This window comes from Helicoverpa armigera, chromosome 2 (genome assembly GCF_030705265.1).
Source record: "Helicoverpa armigera isolate CAAS_96S chromosome 2, ASM3070526v1, whole genome shotgun sequence".
Taxonomy (NCBI): Eukaryota; Metazoa; Arthropoda; class Insecta; order Lepidoptera; family Noctuidae; genus Helicoverpa; species Helicoverpa armigera.
Genome location: NC_087121.1, coordinates 5,449,595 through 5,469,906, shown reverse-complemented (window position 1 = coordinate 5,469,906; position 20,312 = coordinate 5,449,595). Strand labels below are relative to the sequence as shown.

Sequence of the window (20,312 nt, the reverse complement as noted above, 5' to 3'; positions counted from 1 at the left end):
TAAGAATTTTTAGAGAGGAACTTTTTGTGCCTAGAATTTTCGCCTTGAAAAATGTAATTCAAGAAGTATATTTTATTTTAAAAGAAAACATATTATTCTCTCCAACGACATCTTCAATGAATGGCCAAACAAAAATGCAGACACCACTTAAACCGATACCTATTTATACAAATCGATTCGAACATCAAATCGATAGCGAAGTATCGATAGCCATAAAGGCGTGACGTGTACCAGTCCTATAGGAAGTGAGGGACGACTAACACAAATATTCGCGGTAAGTGTGTCAGGCTGTACGCGAATACATTGACCTTAGGCAAGTGTCGCGATTTGGGAGCGAGTGGCCGGTGACAGTGTGTGCAGCTGTGTTGTGGGGAAACTTGGAGTTTGGATGAATGGGAAAAGTCTGACTCTAAGTTTCCTTATATATAATAAAAATATGACACTTGCAGTTTTATTTTAGGTTTTATGATTTCGATCTAGATATGGAGCACCAAGCATATAGCTTTTAGTATGTGACATCTTTATTAAATGAGAAGTGTAAAGTGAACATATAATAAAAAAAGTACAAATTATTCTTTTACAAAGACTCTAAAGAATTTTTTAATAGTGCAATCTGTCTGCTTACATTAGACAATATATAAATATTGCATATTAAATTGACATATTTACAAATTAAGAAGGTAAATATTAAAATAGAAAGGAATGTCAAGTTCTAATAAATCCTAGATATTTGACAAAAAGCCTCATCCGCTCACTTGCCCCGCCACAGAAGCACCATGCACACAACACACGCCGGTGTTAGAGACTTGGTCCAAGAGAAAGTCCTCGGGGTCCATTCACAAGGCGCATACAAATATTTGTGGACGCCTACTATACCAAAAACGAGTTTAGACCTTTCTACCTTCGGCGTCGAACGACCTCTATGGGCCGGCTGACATTGATGTTAATGAGGAAATTTATTGCTTTTTATCTATCAAAGTCTTTTAAAATTAATTAGAAAAGTTCATTAGTGGTTATTGCCAGTAATAACTTTGTATGTAGGCACATCGTCATACAATTTACATTTTATAGATGGAAAAGATGATGAGAAAATTATATATTCTTACTTTTATTGATGGGAAATGGGTAAAAAGAAAAGCTAAGTTCAACTTTTATTGCTTTGTTTATCCAGTAATTATAAACTTGTTAATGTAACTAGGATATATGCATGAATCGTGCTGCACGATTTATTATGAATGATATTGAAGGAAAGTATATGTAAGTTTTAGGTACGTCTTTCTTATAATGAACTAACTGAACCCAAATGTACAGATATTTTTTTCCTTTTATATTTTGAAATTTTAATATTTTGTGCGCTGAGTTAGTTACATAAAACCTCAGAGTGAAATGAATCATTCTACCACATTTCTTTAGTGCTAAAGATTTCAGATAATTTAAAATGTCACCACACGTTTTCTAAGAACTTCCTGAACTTTCTAGCGTTGCAAGTTAACTTGTTGTTATAACTTCTCACTTGTACCGTCACGACAATGTTTATCTTAGATAAGTGACTTGGTGAATTTCGTCAATTTCTATTTCTTTCTCCTTTCTTTAGATATCCTTTCAAATATTGTCTAAGATTGTTTGTACTAACTTAAATACTACATTGATATACATAGTTATTACAGTACAACTGCTTTCTTTCGCAGTTTGTGATTCTCTAGTTAATAAGCATTTTTTTAACGCTAGGTAATTCGAGTAAATTGACAACAACTATAATAAATCAAAATCGTTGTTTTCTTTCCTTATGTATTCAGTTTTCATTAATTGGCCAGATTAATGTTTCAGACGTCGAAGTAAAAGATATTCATTTGTTTATGTTTATTTTTACATAATCGCTTCTGCTATCGTATATATTCTGTAAATTACGTAGTTTGATCAAATCGAGAGCTGAACGGTGTCCAAAATTTTGTAAAAGGAGAAAACGTATTTTAAAACTCGTTTAGCCAAATATACTAAAAAGCTTTTAATCTAATTCCCATTACGAAACGGACGTAGTATATAGTAAAAACTAAATTGCTATTTTCTCTTTTCAAAAACTCGATCAAATGATTCAATAATGCCGTTTATGTAGTGGCAAGAACTTGGTGTTGCAAAACTTATGATATGTCCATTTGGGACGCCCACGTTTTCGTTTTTACGTCACGTTATCAATAGCACTTAAAGCGTTTACACACATAACCTTAAGTGAAAGTACGGGGCCGGTCCCCTCATACTAATGTTTAAAATACTTAAAGATTCTGACACAATACACGCAGCTCGCACATTTCTCCACCGAGACACGGCCAGTCCGTAAATAAGCTGAATAAATTAAACAATCGGACCTAACCAACCCCTCTTGGAATGCCAAAGATTAGGAAATTGGGAAAAACCTGATGCTACTATAACCGCTAATTATAAACACATGTGTACGCTGATCGTAAATATTGTTTTTCCTTCAAATTCCTTTATGAATAAGTGAAAGCTCGAGCGGCTAATGTTTGTATTTTGCAATATGCAAAACATGTTAAGCTGGAATGATTTCTTATAGTGTTGCAAAATTTAGTTTTTTGAATGAATATGTTAGAAGAATTCGTAGAATGTTATGAGAAGAATTAGTAGCTATAAATTAAAGCTAACTTTACGCAATAACCAAATGAGCTTTATAAGCCTGTTTTAATTCTTAGTAGTAGAATTTAATTCTTTGAACTGTACCAGTTCAAATCCTTGAGATTATTTCTACGATCTTCTAGAAGCATTGAATGAAGTAACTAAAGGGTTATTTATTGGGTATTAATCATATTTAATTACAGATAGTTGTGACACAAAAGGAAAATACTCAATAAGTTCATAATGTTGGCACGCCAGACAACAGGTATAAATAGGAGTGCGTCTGCGTGCTGGTTGATCTGTGTCCCCGTCAGCTACCATCACTACTTTCCTTCCATGCGTGTGTGACGTAACTCTATAAAAGAGTGCGCAGTGAAGACGCCGCCGCTATATCGTTTCCGCTCGCCACGCTCGGCCATAGCGTCCCAAACACCGGCACAGAAGGACGCGGGCGGAACTCTTCCGCTAGAGCCCACACGGACTCATCAGTGACAGTTCAACAAAAGGTGAAGTGTCAAGGACAGTGCATGTGATTGTGATGGTGACAGTGTTGTGATATCGTGATAGCTACAGTGGGCTGGTGGCAGGTCGGCACTGTCGCGGTCGCGATGCTCCCGGTGATGTAATTAAAGGTTGTGTTTGTTTCAGATACGAGATGAGGTCGTTGTTCTTGTTAGCGGCTTTGTGCTGCCTAGTGTTGTCGGTATGCGGGAGCCCTATTGCCCGGCCGGAGGAGGACAAGGAGGTGAGCAGGCAGGCCGCAGCCGCAGCCCCCGCGGCGCCCGCAGCAGCTGCTGATGACGATGATGACGACGACGACGATGACGACGATGATGAGGATGTTGACCTCGATGATTTGGGAGGTAAGTACAATACATACAATCAACTACAAATTGATAGCAATTAGTAGTGTGACCAATTGAAGAAATTAGGAGATAAGTTGATTTCTTTCAAAAGTTTCATCTCTACAAAGTTCGTACCAGACTACAAGCAAAAACATTGAGAGTATCTGCTTGATAATATTTTACCGTTCAAGTGAGCAAGTGCTGTAACGGTATAACCGATAAATACATTTAGTGAGATATACGCTGACAGCGATAATGCTGCATTAGCAAGAGCACTCGAGCTTAGACGGTTAATCATTGATAGGCAATTTACTGCGTTTTACAAAACACCTGCATAATTGTTCCACAAATAGCATGGTAATATCTCGTTAAACGATTCAAGCATAGCTGAACACTTTGAAGCAATTTACATTTATAATTTACGACTTAATTCAACTACCTCTTCAATAAATATTCCGATTATGGCAGTAATTTGATTTTAATCGATTCTTTTGATGTCTAGTCACTATTTACATGATGCAGTATTCAGATTTTGTAGTAAATTACCGGTGAAATTATACCTCTTCTATTGATTCATAAAATATTTCTAAACCAACACTTTTTATGTCAACGTTAGCACAAATTAACTGAAACACTGTAAGTCTTTGCCCTTTTGGGCCATCAGTTTACAATGCTAAATCATCAATGTACACAACGGTAAAAGTGTTACGATACATCGATAAAAATTCCTTAGAATCAGGACGTGGCGGGGCCAACGCGGAATGTGAGTCGAGCAGCGTGACAGACGCTCTCAATCGTTAATTAATTCAAACAGAAAGACTCAATCAGAGAAATTGACGCTCCCCTGCTTTCTCGCTACGAAAGCCTCGCTCTGGACGTCACGCACCGCGAGACGGTGGCGCGCGTCTCTCATTATCTGTTTGTTTAACAGTTCATTTGTGCTTCGGTATCGCCACTCGTGCTAATAACACGTATCTATTGAAACGAACTCAATGCGCGATAAGTGTTAATATAAATGAAGTAGACAAGTGTACGGTACTGAAAGTAACGTTATATTTCATTTTAGCACCTTTGCGTTTTGTCGCAACCTTCTAATCATAACATTTTTTTTCGCAGGTGACGATGATGATGATGACGATGACGACGATGATGACGACGATGAAGAATCTGACGATGATGAAGACGATGACTACCTGGAAAGGTTCTTCGATGACATCTTAGGAGGAGGTAAGGATGCATGATGTGAAATAACGATATTAATTGATCAGACGCGAAAATAACGAGCAAAACATAACAACAAAATTACCATTCCACAGAAGAAGATGATGACGATGACGAGCCTGCGGCTGTACAGCCGGTCGTCGCAGCCGCCGACACAGTCGCGGCCGCCCCCGCCGCACCTGTAGCTGCTGCGTCATCAGTCGAGGAGGTAGCAGCCGCCAGTGAAGAGGCGGCTGAGGGTGAAGCCGAAGCTGTGGAGGGTGAAGAGGGCGCCATCGCCCAGAAGGAGCCCGCTAGCGCCGAGGTGGAGACTCCTACCACTAGCGCTGAAGTAGCCGCCGAACCTGAGAACGAAGAGGATGATGATGACGATGATGACATCGGCATCGACACCGTCGCCGAGGATGACGATGATGATGATGATGACGATGACGAGGCTGAAGACGACGATGACGATGACGATGATGACATCACGGACGCACTTGGCAGGAACGTCTCTAAGAACGCACGTGAGTCCAAAAAGCTGAAGGCGAGCGTCGCGGCGTATGCGAAAAAGACCGGGAAAAAAGCCAACCATCTGGGTAAAGTAAAGAAAACCAAAGCGACATCCGCCGCGGCAGTCGCCCCTGAACACAAAAAGTTCAGATAGTGAGTAGGCGGCGTGATCCCGGGCGAGCCACGCCCTTCATCCACCTGACGAGACCTCCACGGTCCTCTCCTTTAGCTTAGCTATTTATTGACTATTTATTTATTGCTATTTATTTTATTTATTAAGTGAGTGTGTTTGATGTGTGAAAGTGTAAGTATGGTACCGAGAAAGTTAAAGTTAAATTAATGTCTAGATCATGTCACACTGGTCTCGTGGCAAATTATTTGAAATAAATCTGTTGTTCTAATTTATGTGTGAAATTTTTTATCATACCTTCCACGACGATTTGTGCGTCATAATTCAATTTTGTCGTACATCGGTCAGAAAACTAGTTGCTTATTCTATCTCGGTGTCAACTACTTGGGTGACATTATCTAGTTATATTAATTTAATTTTTATTGTTATAATAAAAAATGTATACTAGTCAGCTTCAGCTATTTATACTCCTCCTACCCTGATCCATCTGTAACAGTATGCAGTAGAGTTATGTTCTAATCATACGCATTATTTACGTACTCTATCTCCCATTTTATTTCCATAGTACATTTACGTAGCAGTATTGTATGTAGAAATTAAAATATAGATATAAATAACTAGCCTTTTGACCGATTTATGTATGTATTATAACGCACAAACATCCTATCTCCTTGTAATATCCCTTCGTCAAATCCATATCTGTCGATTGTCGAAGCCCGCTTACATCTCTGTCTAAATCACGAATAAGATTTCATTAACTGATACTGGGGATGTGCCTTCGATAGAGATCTAGAAATCCCGCGAGTGAAGGCGCGGGTGCGCGGGCGCAGCGGGCAGTCGCCCGACAAGGAACTAGTTCGGTAGATGTGTGTTAGGAGGCCGGCGTCCACCGCCCGCTTACTTTCCCAACCGGAGCTCGAGCGATGAACCCGCCCGATTTCTTCTACAACCTTGACACTTTCTTTAACCTTGCTCCGGCCGCGCCCTGACTGACCTTGACGAATATCCAAATTATATATTAAATCAACTGATAGAAAGTAAATCGAACTTAATATTTACTCTCACTCAATGACGAAACCGCGAAATTTGCGTGCCGTACGTCCGGCCAGTGAAAACAAACTAATGAGATGCGAAAAGAGAAATTTTTAAATGTTTGTCGTCGTGAAATGTTGGGAGTGTCGTGAGGAGTCATAAGCGACCTAATTGAAACTCGTTTGTTGACGCCGCACATACAGACTCACCTGTACGTTCTCAGAATACATCAGGTTATTCTGTACCTGTCTGCGGAAATTAAGCGTAACGATTTTTCACTTCTTAATATAGTCAAATGTCTCTGAGATCAACCATCACAGATGTTACTAGAAGTTGCGTAACTGTACCATAACTGACAATATAGTTATTACAAGTTTATGCCTACATTATGGAGCGTCAATAAGACAGACTAGGTTGCTTTTACTCCTAAAACGAATATCAGAATTGAGTACGACTAAAGCGGGGCCGCGCCGTATCAATGTATGCCGTAATTAGATTTCTTCGAATGTGCGTGGTACGGCACGCAGTTTCTTTTACGTGTGGAAAATAGAAAATCCACCGTTGACTGGGCGTATTAATTGTGAACGACGATTAGAATTCAAGTGGGGCTCCAAGAGACCGATACAGTTAGCTCGCGTGCCAACGTAACGTGGCTAGAATCAGGTGTAGGATTCAGTTGAATTATAATTATCGAAGTGTACATTGAGTAGGTACTTGCATGGTAATAGGCAAATAATTTAGGTCTATTTAAATTTAGCAATATAAACGTGACCGTTGAAAGAGAAACTTATTGACTTAGTTACCATTGAGGCTAGAAGTCTGTATTTGGCAACAGAGTGGCAAATTATACCGATATTACAAACCACTTGCATTACACAGTCAACATATCAATGCAATACTGAAAATACCTAATTCATAAATTAGACGAATGTTACAGGCAATTCCATTTAAATACACTGAGCCAATAGTATAGAATCTTAGAATAGCTACTATTTACGATAGAAAGAAATTACTAGAACCGAGTCAAATAAATGGAGGGGATACTTGCTATCCTCCAACGTTGACTTATTGTTGATGGTTCAATAAAGACTTCGATCTATTGCAATGTTTTGGAAGTTAAACTGTTTTAAATATTGAATTATTAATTTACCAACACAACACAATTTAGAATATAAACATTGGGACGTTTTACAACACAATAGTCTTTAGAAAACCAAACATTTTATAGTCGGAAATAGTTATGAACTGTATTCACGACAGACATGAAAAATAACTCATAATTTAGTCTTCATTTATTTTGACACGTAACTAAATCAGTTCCGTCTATAACATTTTTTATAGTACAAGTCAATGTATCCTTGCGTTTCATGTCACATAGCAATTAAACGATACCAAAGCAATTTATATAATTACCGCATCCATCACGAAACACTCAATATTGGTTAACTGTCTTCGATTTATTTGCCTTTTGCAATACGTGTTGTAGCCGGCCATAATTGCAAAATAATTGGAGTATAACAAATGAGATACGGAACAAAAAAGGTTTTACTTTTGCTAAGAAATAAATATGTATTCTTTATTTACTGAGCACTGCTTTAAAGCGATAGATTAATAGGTAACGGAGTAATGGTTTTTGCAGTATGCTTCTCAGACCCGTTGTGTGAAAGAATTATTCATCTTTCAAAGAAATGTTATTCGTAGCTTGTTGTTGTACCGTAGATGCGCCCCGATAGGTATTTGTTTTCTATTTGTTGTTATTTTTATAAATTTATGCTTATTCGCTTGAAAGACTTTTGCTGATAACCAAGTTACCAACTTAGGTTCGAAAAGGTCAGAAATCGACTAGGTATACTAACCGTTTAAAAAACGATTTGGTAGGAACCAAGACTTAAAGCCTCCTTACAGTTACCTATACCATCCATAAATATTTAACAGGCGCTCTGAGTGACGAGACAACAGAGAAGCCAGCAAGTGTACCAGCTATCTACATCGTTAAGTACAACAGATTCGTAGACTTTATTCTACAGAAGATGAACGATATTCTGAGGGTATCCTACGACCCCGTCAGCGTCAAACTACAGCCCATCGACGCTAAAAAGAAGAACTCAAAGCCAAAGAAGAGTAACAAGACTAAACCAAAAAGGTAAGATACTTTAGCTTTACGTATTAGATAGGTAAAATTTGGAACAAAGAAAGTCAATGACTAAAGCAATATGCTAGTAGAAATCTTAACAGACACTGTCTGACTTAATCATACAATACCGGACACATATCCTTACATAACACAATTTCTCTTTTAGGAAAAGCTCAAACAAGAAAAAGAATACAGCTCGAGGCAGCGAGACAAACACTACCCAAGAGAAAACAGTCTCGGAAATTCCAGAAACGATTAAAGAGATGACTCAGGCCAACGAAGTGGTTGGTGAACAGACGCCTATTGCGGCTGAATCTAGAGCCGTTAAAGACAAAGGTTCTGAGAAAGCCAAGCCTACACCTGTGAGGAAGCCAGTCACTAAGCCTTCTAACAAGCCAGTTACAAAACCTCCCACTAAAACGACTAAACCGAAGCCTAAACCAACGAAGACGACTACCAAGAAGCCAGCTACTAACAAGAACAAAACTAAGAGTTCTTCGAAGAGCAAACCTAGGGCTAAGGGAACGTTGTATGGGTTGTCTTCTTTGAGGAGAACCGGTGATGTGTCAGTCCAAATGAAATCTCCAGAAATCACTGTCAATTGCAACTTTGCTATTGGACCGCTAATACTGAGAGTTCAGAAAGAGGTACGTGTAAATGGATTATCATAATGCGCTTAACTGTAGCGCCTTCTTTGTCTCACTCTTAGCATATACTTCTAAATATCTGTTTTTCTATTACTTTTTCTTCCAGAAACGTTTGCCAGTTTAGTAAAAATCTTGTTAAGCTTGAATATTTGTAGTGTTTTATCATAAATTTCTCTTGGTACAGGTTAATAATGGAGCCAAGAAAGACATCAGATCAGCAACAGCGACCACAGCTGAGATGAATGGCAAGTTAGTTCTGAAGATCAACTCACAGGGCGTCGCCACATTGCACAGCATCAAAGTACTTCAGCCTAAACAGGTGATACCATCATTACCTTTGTTTACCTTCTTTGATCATAAACTATCTTCAACCTTTCTTACTTTAGCAATTTATGACGTAGTTCTTGTGCCAGCATACTACTTATGGTACTTTATAATATAATTTCTGGTTTAAGTAGACATTAAGCAAAGGCTAAAAATTATTAAAGATTATTACTACTATGTAATAAAATAATGAAAATGGGGCATTTAGATAGCATAACAGCCATTAATACACTTGTAAAATGACTAAAGCTAGAACGCTGATTCTGTTCAACATGAAATGTACTAACCCAATCTTCCATTTCACAGGTCCGCGTCGACAGCAACAACGAACGTACTCGGAAGCTCATTTGGAGGCGCAGTGGAAGAATAGCCGACGTTGTCTCTGAAACGCTACTCTCTGCTTCAAAGCGAGTTTAAAACAAAATATAGCATTTAGAGGGGTCCAGGTGATGGTTCAGAAATTGCATTTAAAAAGCCGACTTCTCAGACGCGTATTTTTAATTCAATAGTGTAATATTTTTTTGATCTAGAGGACATTTTGTTCAGCTATTTGTAAGACACGCCTTTGAATTGTCGGTTTGCGTTCGACTGATATAGACGATATTTTAAATTTAATTCGCGTCTTTATATTATGGGCTTTAGAGTATATTTTCAGTCGTAAGACTTATGATACTCATTATTTTTAGTAAATAGTCAGACAATGCATTTACTACGTTGTAACTTAATGGTGCTAAGATTATTTATAGAGAATATGGAGAATTTTATTCGATGTATATTATTTATTTTTTAAATAAATACTTTTGTAATAATAAATCGATTTTTATTTTAGGTCACTGTTAGTACATAATAAAACATTCCAGTCATTTGTAAAATGTAATTTAAATAGTGTACAGATTGATCAATTATTTCATTACTTCACTGGTAACAAGCATTTATTTTATGGATATGAAGGCTTTAAAAGGATTGCACAATATAATAATAAAAAATGAAGGTCTTCTTTATATAAATATTCACGAGTTTTGCGTTTCTACTGAACGTGAAAATGACGGCTTCGCCAAAAATGTTATACCTTTTACACTTGCACTTGCATAAAAAGATGCAAGAATTACTGGATATTGCAGAAAGTTGTATTAATATTAAACATAGATAATTCGATTACATTGGAGGTTTTGTCGATATTGCGCATCACTATGCACACGTACATAGACTCAATTATCTTTGGTACTATTTCTATATTTATGCCTTCGAGACGTTTTGAACGGACCATAGAATAAAAACAACTAATTCAAAATCAAATAATTCCATTTCTTATAGAATTAGCTGACAATATTCGAACATTACAATAAGATAAAATAAACGTTTTAAATAATATCTAAGTAGGACATACCTTTGCCGACAAAATACATATTTACTTATTTACCACGTTCTGAAACTGCACAAAACTACACAAAAATTACCCGAACTACATAATAAAATTAGCAGTATAAAACACACTTTTCACTAACTACTTGGCTTAACAAGTATTGCATTATAAAAGACCTAGGCCCAAGTTCACCGACAGCATAAAAATCAGTTTTCTTAAAACAAATGTTTACTATGAATTTTCAGGTTCAATATTTGAAGTAAACAGTTGTTTTACGAAAAACTTACGTTTAAGTTGTTAGTGAAAATAGGCGGTAGTACCATTATAACTAAATAATAATAATTAAATAGGGAGGGCATACTTTACAAAGTACAATATAAATATAGTTGGCAGATTTTTGTCTTTGCGGGCAACTTTTCTGGCAGCAAAATTATATTAAAGGATTTTCAGTATAATGAGAACAGGGCAGTAAAAAATGCTTGATGCTGATATGTTATTTAAACTTGCCGAAAGAGACAATCACTGATGCTTGAACTATCGAAAAGTTTTCTAAGATTACAATATTTCAGATCATATATACATTCTTTGTAAAAAAAGTTGATTGTTTGAGTGCTTTCGACAGGTCGAGCATGAGTCAGATTGAACATATAGCGTTGGACGCCACTAGATATATAAATACATAGTAAATTAATTTATCTACTTTAAACTTAAACTAATTTATTCATCATCATGTACAAGATCGACAATAGTAATTAATAACTTACCTACTTGGAAAGACTTTACGGGAGGACACACATACATATAGACCAAATGTTATTTCAGACTCATTTAACTATACTATATTAGGCTAAAGAGTGTGTGGAATTGGAAGAAATATTTTTGTTTGAGGAAGCCCATGTTTTGTTTGGTTGCGAGATGTAGTTCTCTCGGGATGAGGGTGAAACCACTGGCAGAAGCTAGTTAAATATAATTTAAAAAGGAATCTTGGAAGTATGAAGTTGGATAGTTGGAAGAGCCGTAGACTATAGACAACAGTAGGTAAGGTTAGCAAAGCAAACCTGAAATATATTTTGGAACGATAAGAGGATTCTAATAAGTCGGACGGCTTGATTATTTTATAACAAATGTCAATATTCTAAACTGACATTTAGGGCAGCATTCATACTTAGAAAGGGCACATATTAGCCAATCACTTTTTAAGTACTTTTTATTGGTTAAACATACTTTAGGAACTATATTCAAAAAGGTAACTTTGTCGAACTTGTACGAAACATCTATCTACACTAATACTTACATACTGAAGTTTAATTGGTTTAATAGAGGGATTTTTGCTGAAATATATTTTTGTAATGGATTTAAATTGAATTTAAAGTACAAACTATTACAGTATTAGTGTTGTGTACAAAAATGTTGGGCGTGCCGCACTTTGAGCCAGTTTAGCCTCATACGGCTTTGTAAAAATATGGGGATGAGCCGCGCCTCAAGCCAGTTCACTTTCAATTCTGTGTACATATTTGCACGTACACAAACGCAACATTTTTGCTCTGTAGTGACTCAAATGTACATATTTTTTCATACATACGTTGCAGCTTACTTCACGACAAATCCCGCCTTAAACCAAAAAAAAAACCTCAGTCAAAATACATCTAATCTTATTTAAAATACGACGTATTACCGTCACGTATCATTAGCGTCGCTCGGATGAGATCTCGTCCCGTTCTTGCATAACAAAGGGACACTGTTTTGTTCTTCTGTAATGACGATTTCCGTGATGTCGTCATCGGATTGTTTTAGGGAGTCGTACTTGGGAGGCGGTGTGTGTTCTTTGTTGTTTAGAATTGGTAGGGGGATTTGTCCGGTAAGACCTGTGAAGAGGAATAAATGTTATTATTATTATTTTATCGATGTAGAGGAATTAGACATAGACATAGAGATTACATGATGTGGCCTGGTGAGTCTGGGATGATTTCAGCATGCTTACATAAAATACCGATACGTATAGATGCACCGATGTGTATAGTGCTGCTTTAGCTCGTCAATCTCGTACGAGATCTTGTTATGTTTCGGGATTGATCTCGAAAAATAATGGTCCTAGATGAGATTGCATTCCCTGACTAAATAATTATAAAAAATAAAATGTTGCCTATATAAATTTTTTAAATGTGGTAACACAATTTTTTTTTCTTATGTTCCTATAGTAATTATGTCATATCTATTTATATTATGGTTTATTTTTCCTTAATCTGCAGGCTACCAAGTGGCTGAAAAGGGCTCGTAAAGAAAAAAAATCGAAACTGATAAAAATGTTTCGTTGTTGTTATAAGCTCTAGATCATAATGTCCTCTTCATCAAGTTATACGTACTATGTAATGTGGAGTCTAGTTCAGCACTGGTCAGCACGACGACCACGTTGGAGCAAGCAGCACCAGCGACTTTCCGCGGGGGCCAGCGAACTTCTAGATAATAATGTCCCCTTCATCAAGTCATCTACGTACTGTGTAGTGTGGAGTCTAGTTCAGCGTTGGTCACCACGACGACCACGTTGGAGCAAGCAGCACCAGCGACTGTCCTCGAGACACTAGCAAACTTCTAGACTATAATGTCCCCTTCATCAAGTCATACGTACTGTGTAATGTGGAGTCTAGTTCAGCGCTGTTCAGTACGAAGACGACGTTGGAACCAGTAGCACCAGCGGCTGTACTCGAGACACTAGCAAACTTCTATACAATAATGTTCCCTTCATCAAGTCATCTACGTACTATGTAATGTGGATTCTAGTTCAGCACTGGTCAGCACGACGACAACGTTGTATTGTAGCAAACAGCACCAGCGGCTGTCCTCGAAAACTTAGCAAACTTCTAGACTATAATGTCCCCTTCATCAAGTCATCTACGTACTATGTAATGTGGAGTCTAGTTCCGCGCTGGTCAGCACGACGACGACATTAGAGCCAGCGCCACTGAACACGGAGGCGACGCTGGCGCGGGGAGACAGCAGCACTAGCGGCTGTCCTCGGGATGCCAGCGAACTTGATAGTGCGCAGATGCCTTTAGCTGCTGTGAAGTCTGCTCCTGTTGAGTGAGAAAGGTTTGTGTAAAGTGAGTATAATTAGAATCATTATGAGTTTTTTACTGTAAATGTCGCTTTCGCACCAGCAGATTTTCATCTTAATTCTTTTATGCGCCACATATTCAGAGCGACTAAAAACAAGTCGTGGTTTTACGTGCTTGCAATACTATACGCCCTATAGGTATAAATTTCTAGCAACCGTTACTAGAACGTATCTGAGTAACTTTACTAACTTACCCAGCACATATCGGCAGTCTATAACGACGGGCATGCTGCAGCCGCCTTGTTTCTTAGCAGCTCGCTCCACGTACTGTCTGATGTACTCAACTCCGGGGAAATATAGACTGTTGCCCACTGTTACTAGAACGTAACTGAAGCCTGATGCATTCTGAAATATAACAACAACAGGTTATATAAGTATCACCTCTAATTTGCCGACAGTTTCAAGGTTTTGTGAGGGACAACTACTTGAAGCAGTTTTTTTGTATTTTTTTACTTCAATTGTAGTTTTTTAATGATTTTCAGCTTGCCTGCTATGGGTTTAAACAGTTAAAGGTGACCATTATTTGGCATAACTAACCTGTGATAGCCGATTCAAATTCGTCCTCCCACTGTCAATGCCTCAAATAATTTTACATAAAAACTGAATTCCCAACTGCCTATATGATTTTCTCAATTTTAAAAGACAAGCAACATACAATTAAAAAAAAAACTCACAGTAATAATCTCAGCATCCAACTGGGGCCGAGCACTGGGGTATAACAGTAGTATCACATTAACAGCTACCCCGGCTAAGATGCCCAGTTCTACGCCCACTGACAGACATAGAGCGAATGTCGCGAACGCGGGGAGGAGGTCCGCTCGACGAGACCGCCACATTGGTTTTACTACCTGGTGAAGAAGTAGGTTAAGTTTAGGCACGATAAAAAATGTGATTCATTGTTATAAAATGTAGCTGTAACTAGATATTCTATTTTGAGTGAAAATTCATTCGTTTGTAAGATAGAATTGACTTTGACAATTGATACAATCCTTGATGTATGAAATTGGCATGAAACATACAAAACGATAGTGCCTTATTTGAGTTTTTGAGCAAACAATGTTTGAGGATCACTGGAAATTTCAGCACTCGGTTATAAGATACGATAAATCTATTGGAACAAATATTTTGTTTAGGGATGGGAAATCAACGAACGTTTTTTTCTGCTATGCATTAATTACTATGATGAAACTAAACAGATAAAACCTATCCTTGTTTGGAAATAATAAAATAATTCATAAATTGGAAGAGTGTAAGTAATAAAAAATTATCTTACTTCATATTCTATCATAAATATCACAGCACATATCACGACGGCCGCCAGCGCCGCTTTGGGAATAAAGTAGAAGTACGGAGTCAACAGACTCAGTGCCAACAGCACCAATATACCTGAAAACATAAATCATTATAACAATGTAAAGATAGATAAATATTACACTACACAACCAACATCAATGCTCATCACACAAATGTTGACCGTACCAGGAATCGAACCCGGCACCATCAGTTTGGCAGTTCAGCATGGTGACTATTGCACCAACGAGGTCGTCAATATTTTTACAACTTGTGATACTCGTATAATCAAAACTTCGTTCGATTTATCAACCGTTGTGAGTGCGTGTCTGTTAAGTTGATATATGCGATCAGTACGAAGGATGTAACGTTTATTGATAAAACCTTAAGTGTGGGAAACGATTCTTTACTTAATTAGGCTCTTGTATCCTCTACAAATATATTTCAAGAATAATAATATTTTAATTACCATCATCAAATATTAGATATCTATATTCATCAATCACATAATTTAAAAACTAGTACAAGTGCTTGTTGATTTTATGATTATTCTTATGTATTGTCTTTTATAGATTCTTGTGTTCTGTCCTGACATCAATTAGGTTTTATTCAACTTTAATATGAATGTATTCAAAATCAAAATCAAAATCTTTTTATTTCACATAGGCCTTTGCAGGCACCTATGAAACGTCACATTAGTTGCACGGTTCCAAAAAGTTGGTCTCATGGAGAAGAGCCGGCAAGAAACTCCATAGACACTCTTTTTAAAAAGTAATATAGTCACAGTACAAACAGTCTATAGCCGCGTACGCACGTACGAACAAAATTGTTGCGTTACATGATATGCAACAACTTGGTTCGCACGTGCGTACCACTATCGAACATCGAACACTCTGTTCGTCAAACATGTTCGCGGCGATCCTTGTAGTGTGTTCTGTATGGACGGTGTTCGAAGCGCTTTAATAACTTCACAATCGACCACTTCCAACGGCGCCGTCATGGCTACTAAGATAGAGTTCACGACTGTTGTTCGCGAACTCGACTCGAACTATGTTTGCGTTCGTGTTCGAATATGCCGTCCATACGTACGAACCAAATGTTCGGGTCTGGTGTTTGTGTTCGCTATGTTCGTGTTCGTACGTGCGTACGCGCCTTATTACATAACAATATGATAATGATAATGATGATAATGCTCACAGAATTATACAATGCAAGAAAGTTTATCTGTAAATCTATACAATGCAAAGGGAGAAGAAAAAGTCGTTTAATTGCCAGGGAAGCCACACATGGAGAGATGAGTTATCGCCATATAATATCTTTATCGTCAACAAAGTCTTGAATTTTATAATAAGCTTTTTTAATTAGGGTGGATTTTAAAGTGTTCTTAAATTTTATATCCGTGAGATCGGTTACACACTTAGGCAGCTTGTTGTAAAAACGGACACAATTCCCTAAAAACGATTTATTTGATTTCGTTAATCTGAATCTCGGAACTACTAGCTTGTGCTTGTTTCTTGTATTAATGGAATGTATATCACTTTTAACACTAAATTGATTTAAGTTTTTGCGTACGAACATGATATTTTCTAGTATATAAAGAAAGGTAGTGTAAGTATATCAATTTCTTTAAATAATTCTCTTAATGACTCGCGAGGGCCGAGGCCATAAATTGCACGAACTGCCCTTTTCTGGAGAACGAAGATTGAGTTTACGTCAGCCGCTGCCCCCCACAGTAAAATACCATAGGACATAATACAATGGAAGTAAGCGAAATACACGAGCCTAGCAGTAGCAACGTCAGTAATCTGTCTTATTTTTCTGACTGCATAAGCTGCGGAACTCAGCCTCTTTGACAGTGCTGAGATGTGGGCACCCCATTGCAATTTAGAGTCAATGGTGATGCCCAGGAAGACGGTTTGACTAATAACATCTAATTTATTATCGTCCAGAACGATATTGAGCCCTACTGGTGTTACATTAGGTAAAGAGAATTTAATGCATTTCGTTTTGGAAGAATTAAGAAGCAAGTTATTCGCGGCAAACCATTTGCTCAGAGTAACCAAGCTATAGTTTACGTCTATAGGACTAGATTCCTTTCTGTTAATTTTGAAGACAAGGGAAGTGTCATCAGCAAATAAAATAATATCAGAGATCACAGACATCATATACGGGAGATCATTTATATAAGCTAAGAATAAAAAGGGACCTAAAATTGAGCCCTGCGGCACGCCCATTTTTACTAATGACCCAGATGAAGTTGAGCCACTTACGTCTACTACTTGCTGTCTATTTGATAGATAAGAAAGGACGAGCGCGAGAGCTTTACCACGAATTCCGTAGTGGTTCAGCTTACAAATGAGAGTGTCGTGGTTAACGCAATCGAACGCCTTAGAAAGGTCGCAGAAAATGCCCACAGCATCCCGCGAATCTTCCCAGGCGTTTAAGATTTGGGTGATCAATCTTGCACTTGCGTCAGTGGTAGACCTACCCTTTGTAAAGCCGTACTGACGGTCATGAAATATGTTGTTTAAATTAAAATGTCTTAACATCTGATCGAGCATGATCCTTTCGAAGATTTTGCTAAAGGCTGGAAGGATTGAAATAGGTCTGTAGTTGGAAGGGTTTTTCTTACAGCCTGATTTAAAGATAGGAACAATTTTGCTGAGTTTCATCAAGTCAGGGAAGATACCGTTGTCAATGCAAAGGTTAAAAATTTCACTAAGTATTGGGGCAACACTCTCAATAATGGAATTAATGACTGTGACAGAAAAGCCCCATAAGTCCTCAGTCTTTTTTAGATTTAAGGACTTGAATGCTCTTTTGATCGTGTAATCAGAGACATATTGAAATTGGAAGTCAGGTATATTTCTACTGAAGTTCTGTCGAAGTAACGTCTCAGCTAATATTGAAGATGAATTAAGGGACTTGGTAACCTCTACGGGAATGTTTGAAAAAAAGGTGTCAAAAGCATTGGTAACCTCTACCTTATCTGAGATAAAAGCATTATCAATAACTAACCGCGGGTCAGCATCCCGCATTTTAGTTTGGCCGGTTTCAACATTTATAATATTCCAGACCGTTTTAATTTTATTGTCTGATTTGGCTATTTTATTACTAATTGATTTCGACTTAGCCAAAATACATACCCTTTTAAATATCTTCGAGTAGTTTCTTACATAGTCATGAAAAGTTGGATCAGAAGTCAATGACCTTTCGTGGTACAAGTTATATAGGACATCCCTGCTTATCCTAATCCCTTTAGTAGACCATTCACTGAATTTAAATTTGTGAGTGATTTTAATAGTTTTTTTCGGACATGACTTATTAAGTTCCTGGCAGAGTGTATTAAATAAATGTTAAAATAGTTTATTTGGTTCTTTACAGTCCATGTTAATAGAATTTAATTTATCCGAAGATATTAACCTGACATGATTTGATCTTCTCTACATTATAGTACTAGGTATAACTATTTGTCGTAAAACCATAAAAAAACTAATTAAAAAAATATATTAAAATTGATTACATTATAACGAGCGATTATAACCTACATTATAATGAGCGATCTTATCATTTCCATCAATTTTTGTCTATTTTTTCTTCAAACTCGTATCAGAAAATCATCATCCTCCTGCCCTTATCCCAATCCTATTTGGGGTCGGCTATCTCAGTTCGGCTCGTATCAGAAAATATTGTTTATAAAAAAAATATTCTTATTGACCTAATGCTGCTAATGAAATTAGAAATAATAATATGTTAATGAAAGTGAAAAAAAAAACATATACAAACCTGTATAAATGCTACCGAACTGCGTGGCGACTCCACTGGCGTGGTTCACCGCGCTCCGGGAGAAAGACCCGGTGATCGGCATAGCACCCGCAAACGAACCGAATATGTTCGAGAACGAAAGAGTTATCAACTCTTGTGTAGCATCTACTGACTCCCCGCTTGCTGAAAAATAAAAAAAATGCGTAAAAAATATGAAATTGAAAAAAACTTTAGTGAGGCAATTAGACAGTGTTGCAATTAAAAATAAATGTTCATAGATTCATGGTATAGGAACTATTTTCAAGTAGTCGTTGCGAAAATTTGTGGTTTCTGTTATAATAACTGTTAGTATTATTAATTTAAATAATTTTAACAAAAAAAAAAATAGAACAATGTCCCCATTATTCATTTTTTAGTTTAAAGTTATTGCGTGATTGCTTAGGCCTTAGATTTTTTTTATGAATATTAAAATAATCGGTTAACAATTGCTAGTATAAATATTAAAACATAAAACCGAATGAGTATAAAAGGCTAAATTAGAAAACCATAAAACGTTTTATTCTAAGTAATAAAGATTTATTTTCATAGTTTAATTTGCACAGATTGAGCACCATTGACCTAATTAATGCATGCGAAACTGAGAATGTTAAGGCCACGTGGCATAATATAAACACATTCCCCTATATACAAGACGAATGACGTTAACTTAGGGTGCGTCTACACGGTGCAAGGAGTTTGCGTATATTGAGGCACATTCGAAGGTTATATACATTTTAAAAACATGGCGGATCTAGCTACGCCAGCATATACTAAAGCAAGATACACCGCATCCTCTGTTGCGTGCGCGCTAGTCACTTGCACATGTTAACTTGCTCCAGCTACATGCACCGTGTAGACGCACCCTTAACAGCATAATGCTCATAGCCTTGTTACGACTGCGTTATGCAATCTGTTTTATATGCAAAATAATTGTTTTAGAGATTTAATTGTTGTTTGCAGCTATTCATATTATTATTTGATTGGATAAAATACATTTAGAATAGATGTTTAGTGATTGCAAGGATTATAGGTATAGTTTAAGTTTTTAAATATTAACCTTGCAGAATTTTAATAGGCCGTTATTGGATACCAACTATTTGTTGGCACACCATAGTTCGAGTAATCAAAATAATAAAAGAACTTTATGGAACAGCTTAAATGTCCAAAAAAAGGTAGAAGGGAATTAAAAGTTCTTTGATCTACGAGCCCACACACTTGTGTGAACTATTTCTGGCTTTTATTATCTTTATTTAGTTAACTGTAGCTTAATGAGGATATAAAGGACAA

General features: G+C 37.1%; 2 protein-coding genes across 3 annotated transcripts in view; one reads left to right on the top strand and one right to left on the bottom strand.

The window, feature by feature from the left end:
• The first annotated feature begins 2,910 nt into the window (after positions 1-2,910).
• LOC110377542 (nucleolin) lies at positions 2,911-10,269 on the top strand. The gene is made up of 8 exons (XM_021336477.3): positions 2,911-3,134; positions 3,277-3,491; positions 4,590-4,700; positions 4,790-5,203; positions 8,287-8,494; positions 8,652-9,132; positions 9,317-9,451; positions 9,763-10,269. Exons 2-8 carry the CDS (start codon positions 3,284-3,286, stop codon positions 9,871-9,873), a joined length of 1,668 nt encoding a protein of 555 aa, XP_021192152.3. The 5' UTR covers positions 2,911-3,134; positions 3,277-3,283; the 3' UTR covers positions 9,874-10,269.
• A 471-nt stretch (positions 10,270-10,740) lies between these two features.
• The window catches only part of LOC110376973 (sodium-independent sulfate anion transporter), a 29,782-nt gene continuing 20,210 nt past the window's right edge, over positions 10,741-20,312 (bottom strand). For both annotated transcript variants that reach the window (XM_049843566.2, XM_049843568.2), the window contains exons 8-13: positions 19,008-19,169; positions 15,205-15,317; positions 14,606-14,779; positions 14,126-14,276; positions 13,717-13,890; positions 10,741-12,684 (exon numbers count right to left, since the gene is read on the bottom strand). In XM_049843566.2, coding sequence (XP_049699523.2) covers positions 12,497-12,684; positions 13,717-13,890; positions 14,126-14,276; positions 14,606-14,779; positions 15,205-15,317; positions 19,008-19,169 — 962 coding nt within the window. In that variant the 3' untranslated portion in view covers positions 10,741-12,496. The remainder of the gene's footprint in view (positions 12,685-13,716; positions 13,891-14,125; positions 14,277-14,605; positions 14,780-15,204; positions 15,318-19,007; positions 19,170-20,312) is intronic.

Excerpts from the sequence above, each read along its gene's own strand:
- LOC110377542 (XM_021336477.3), top strand. The coding sequence starts at position 3,284 with ATGAGGTCGTTGTTCTTGTTAGCGGCTTTGTGCTGCCTAGTGTTGTCG. Across the intron at positions 5,204-8,286 it reads GAACGTCTCTAAGAACGCAC|GCGCTCTGAGTGACGAGACA; the intron begins GTGAGTCCAAAA and ends AATATTTAACAG. Across the intron at positions 8,495-8,651 it reads AACAAGACTAAACCAAAAAG|GAAAAGCTCAAACAAGAAAA; the intron begins GTAAGATACTTT and ends TTTCTCTTTTAG.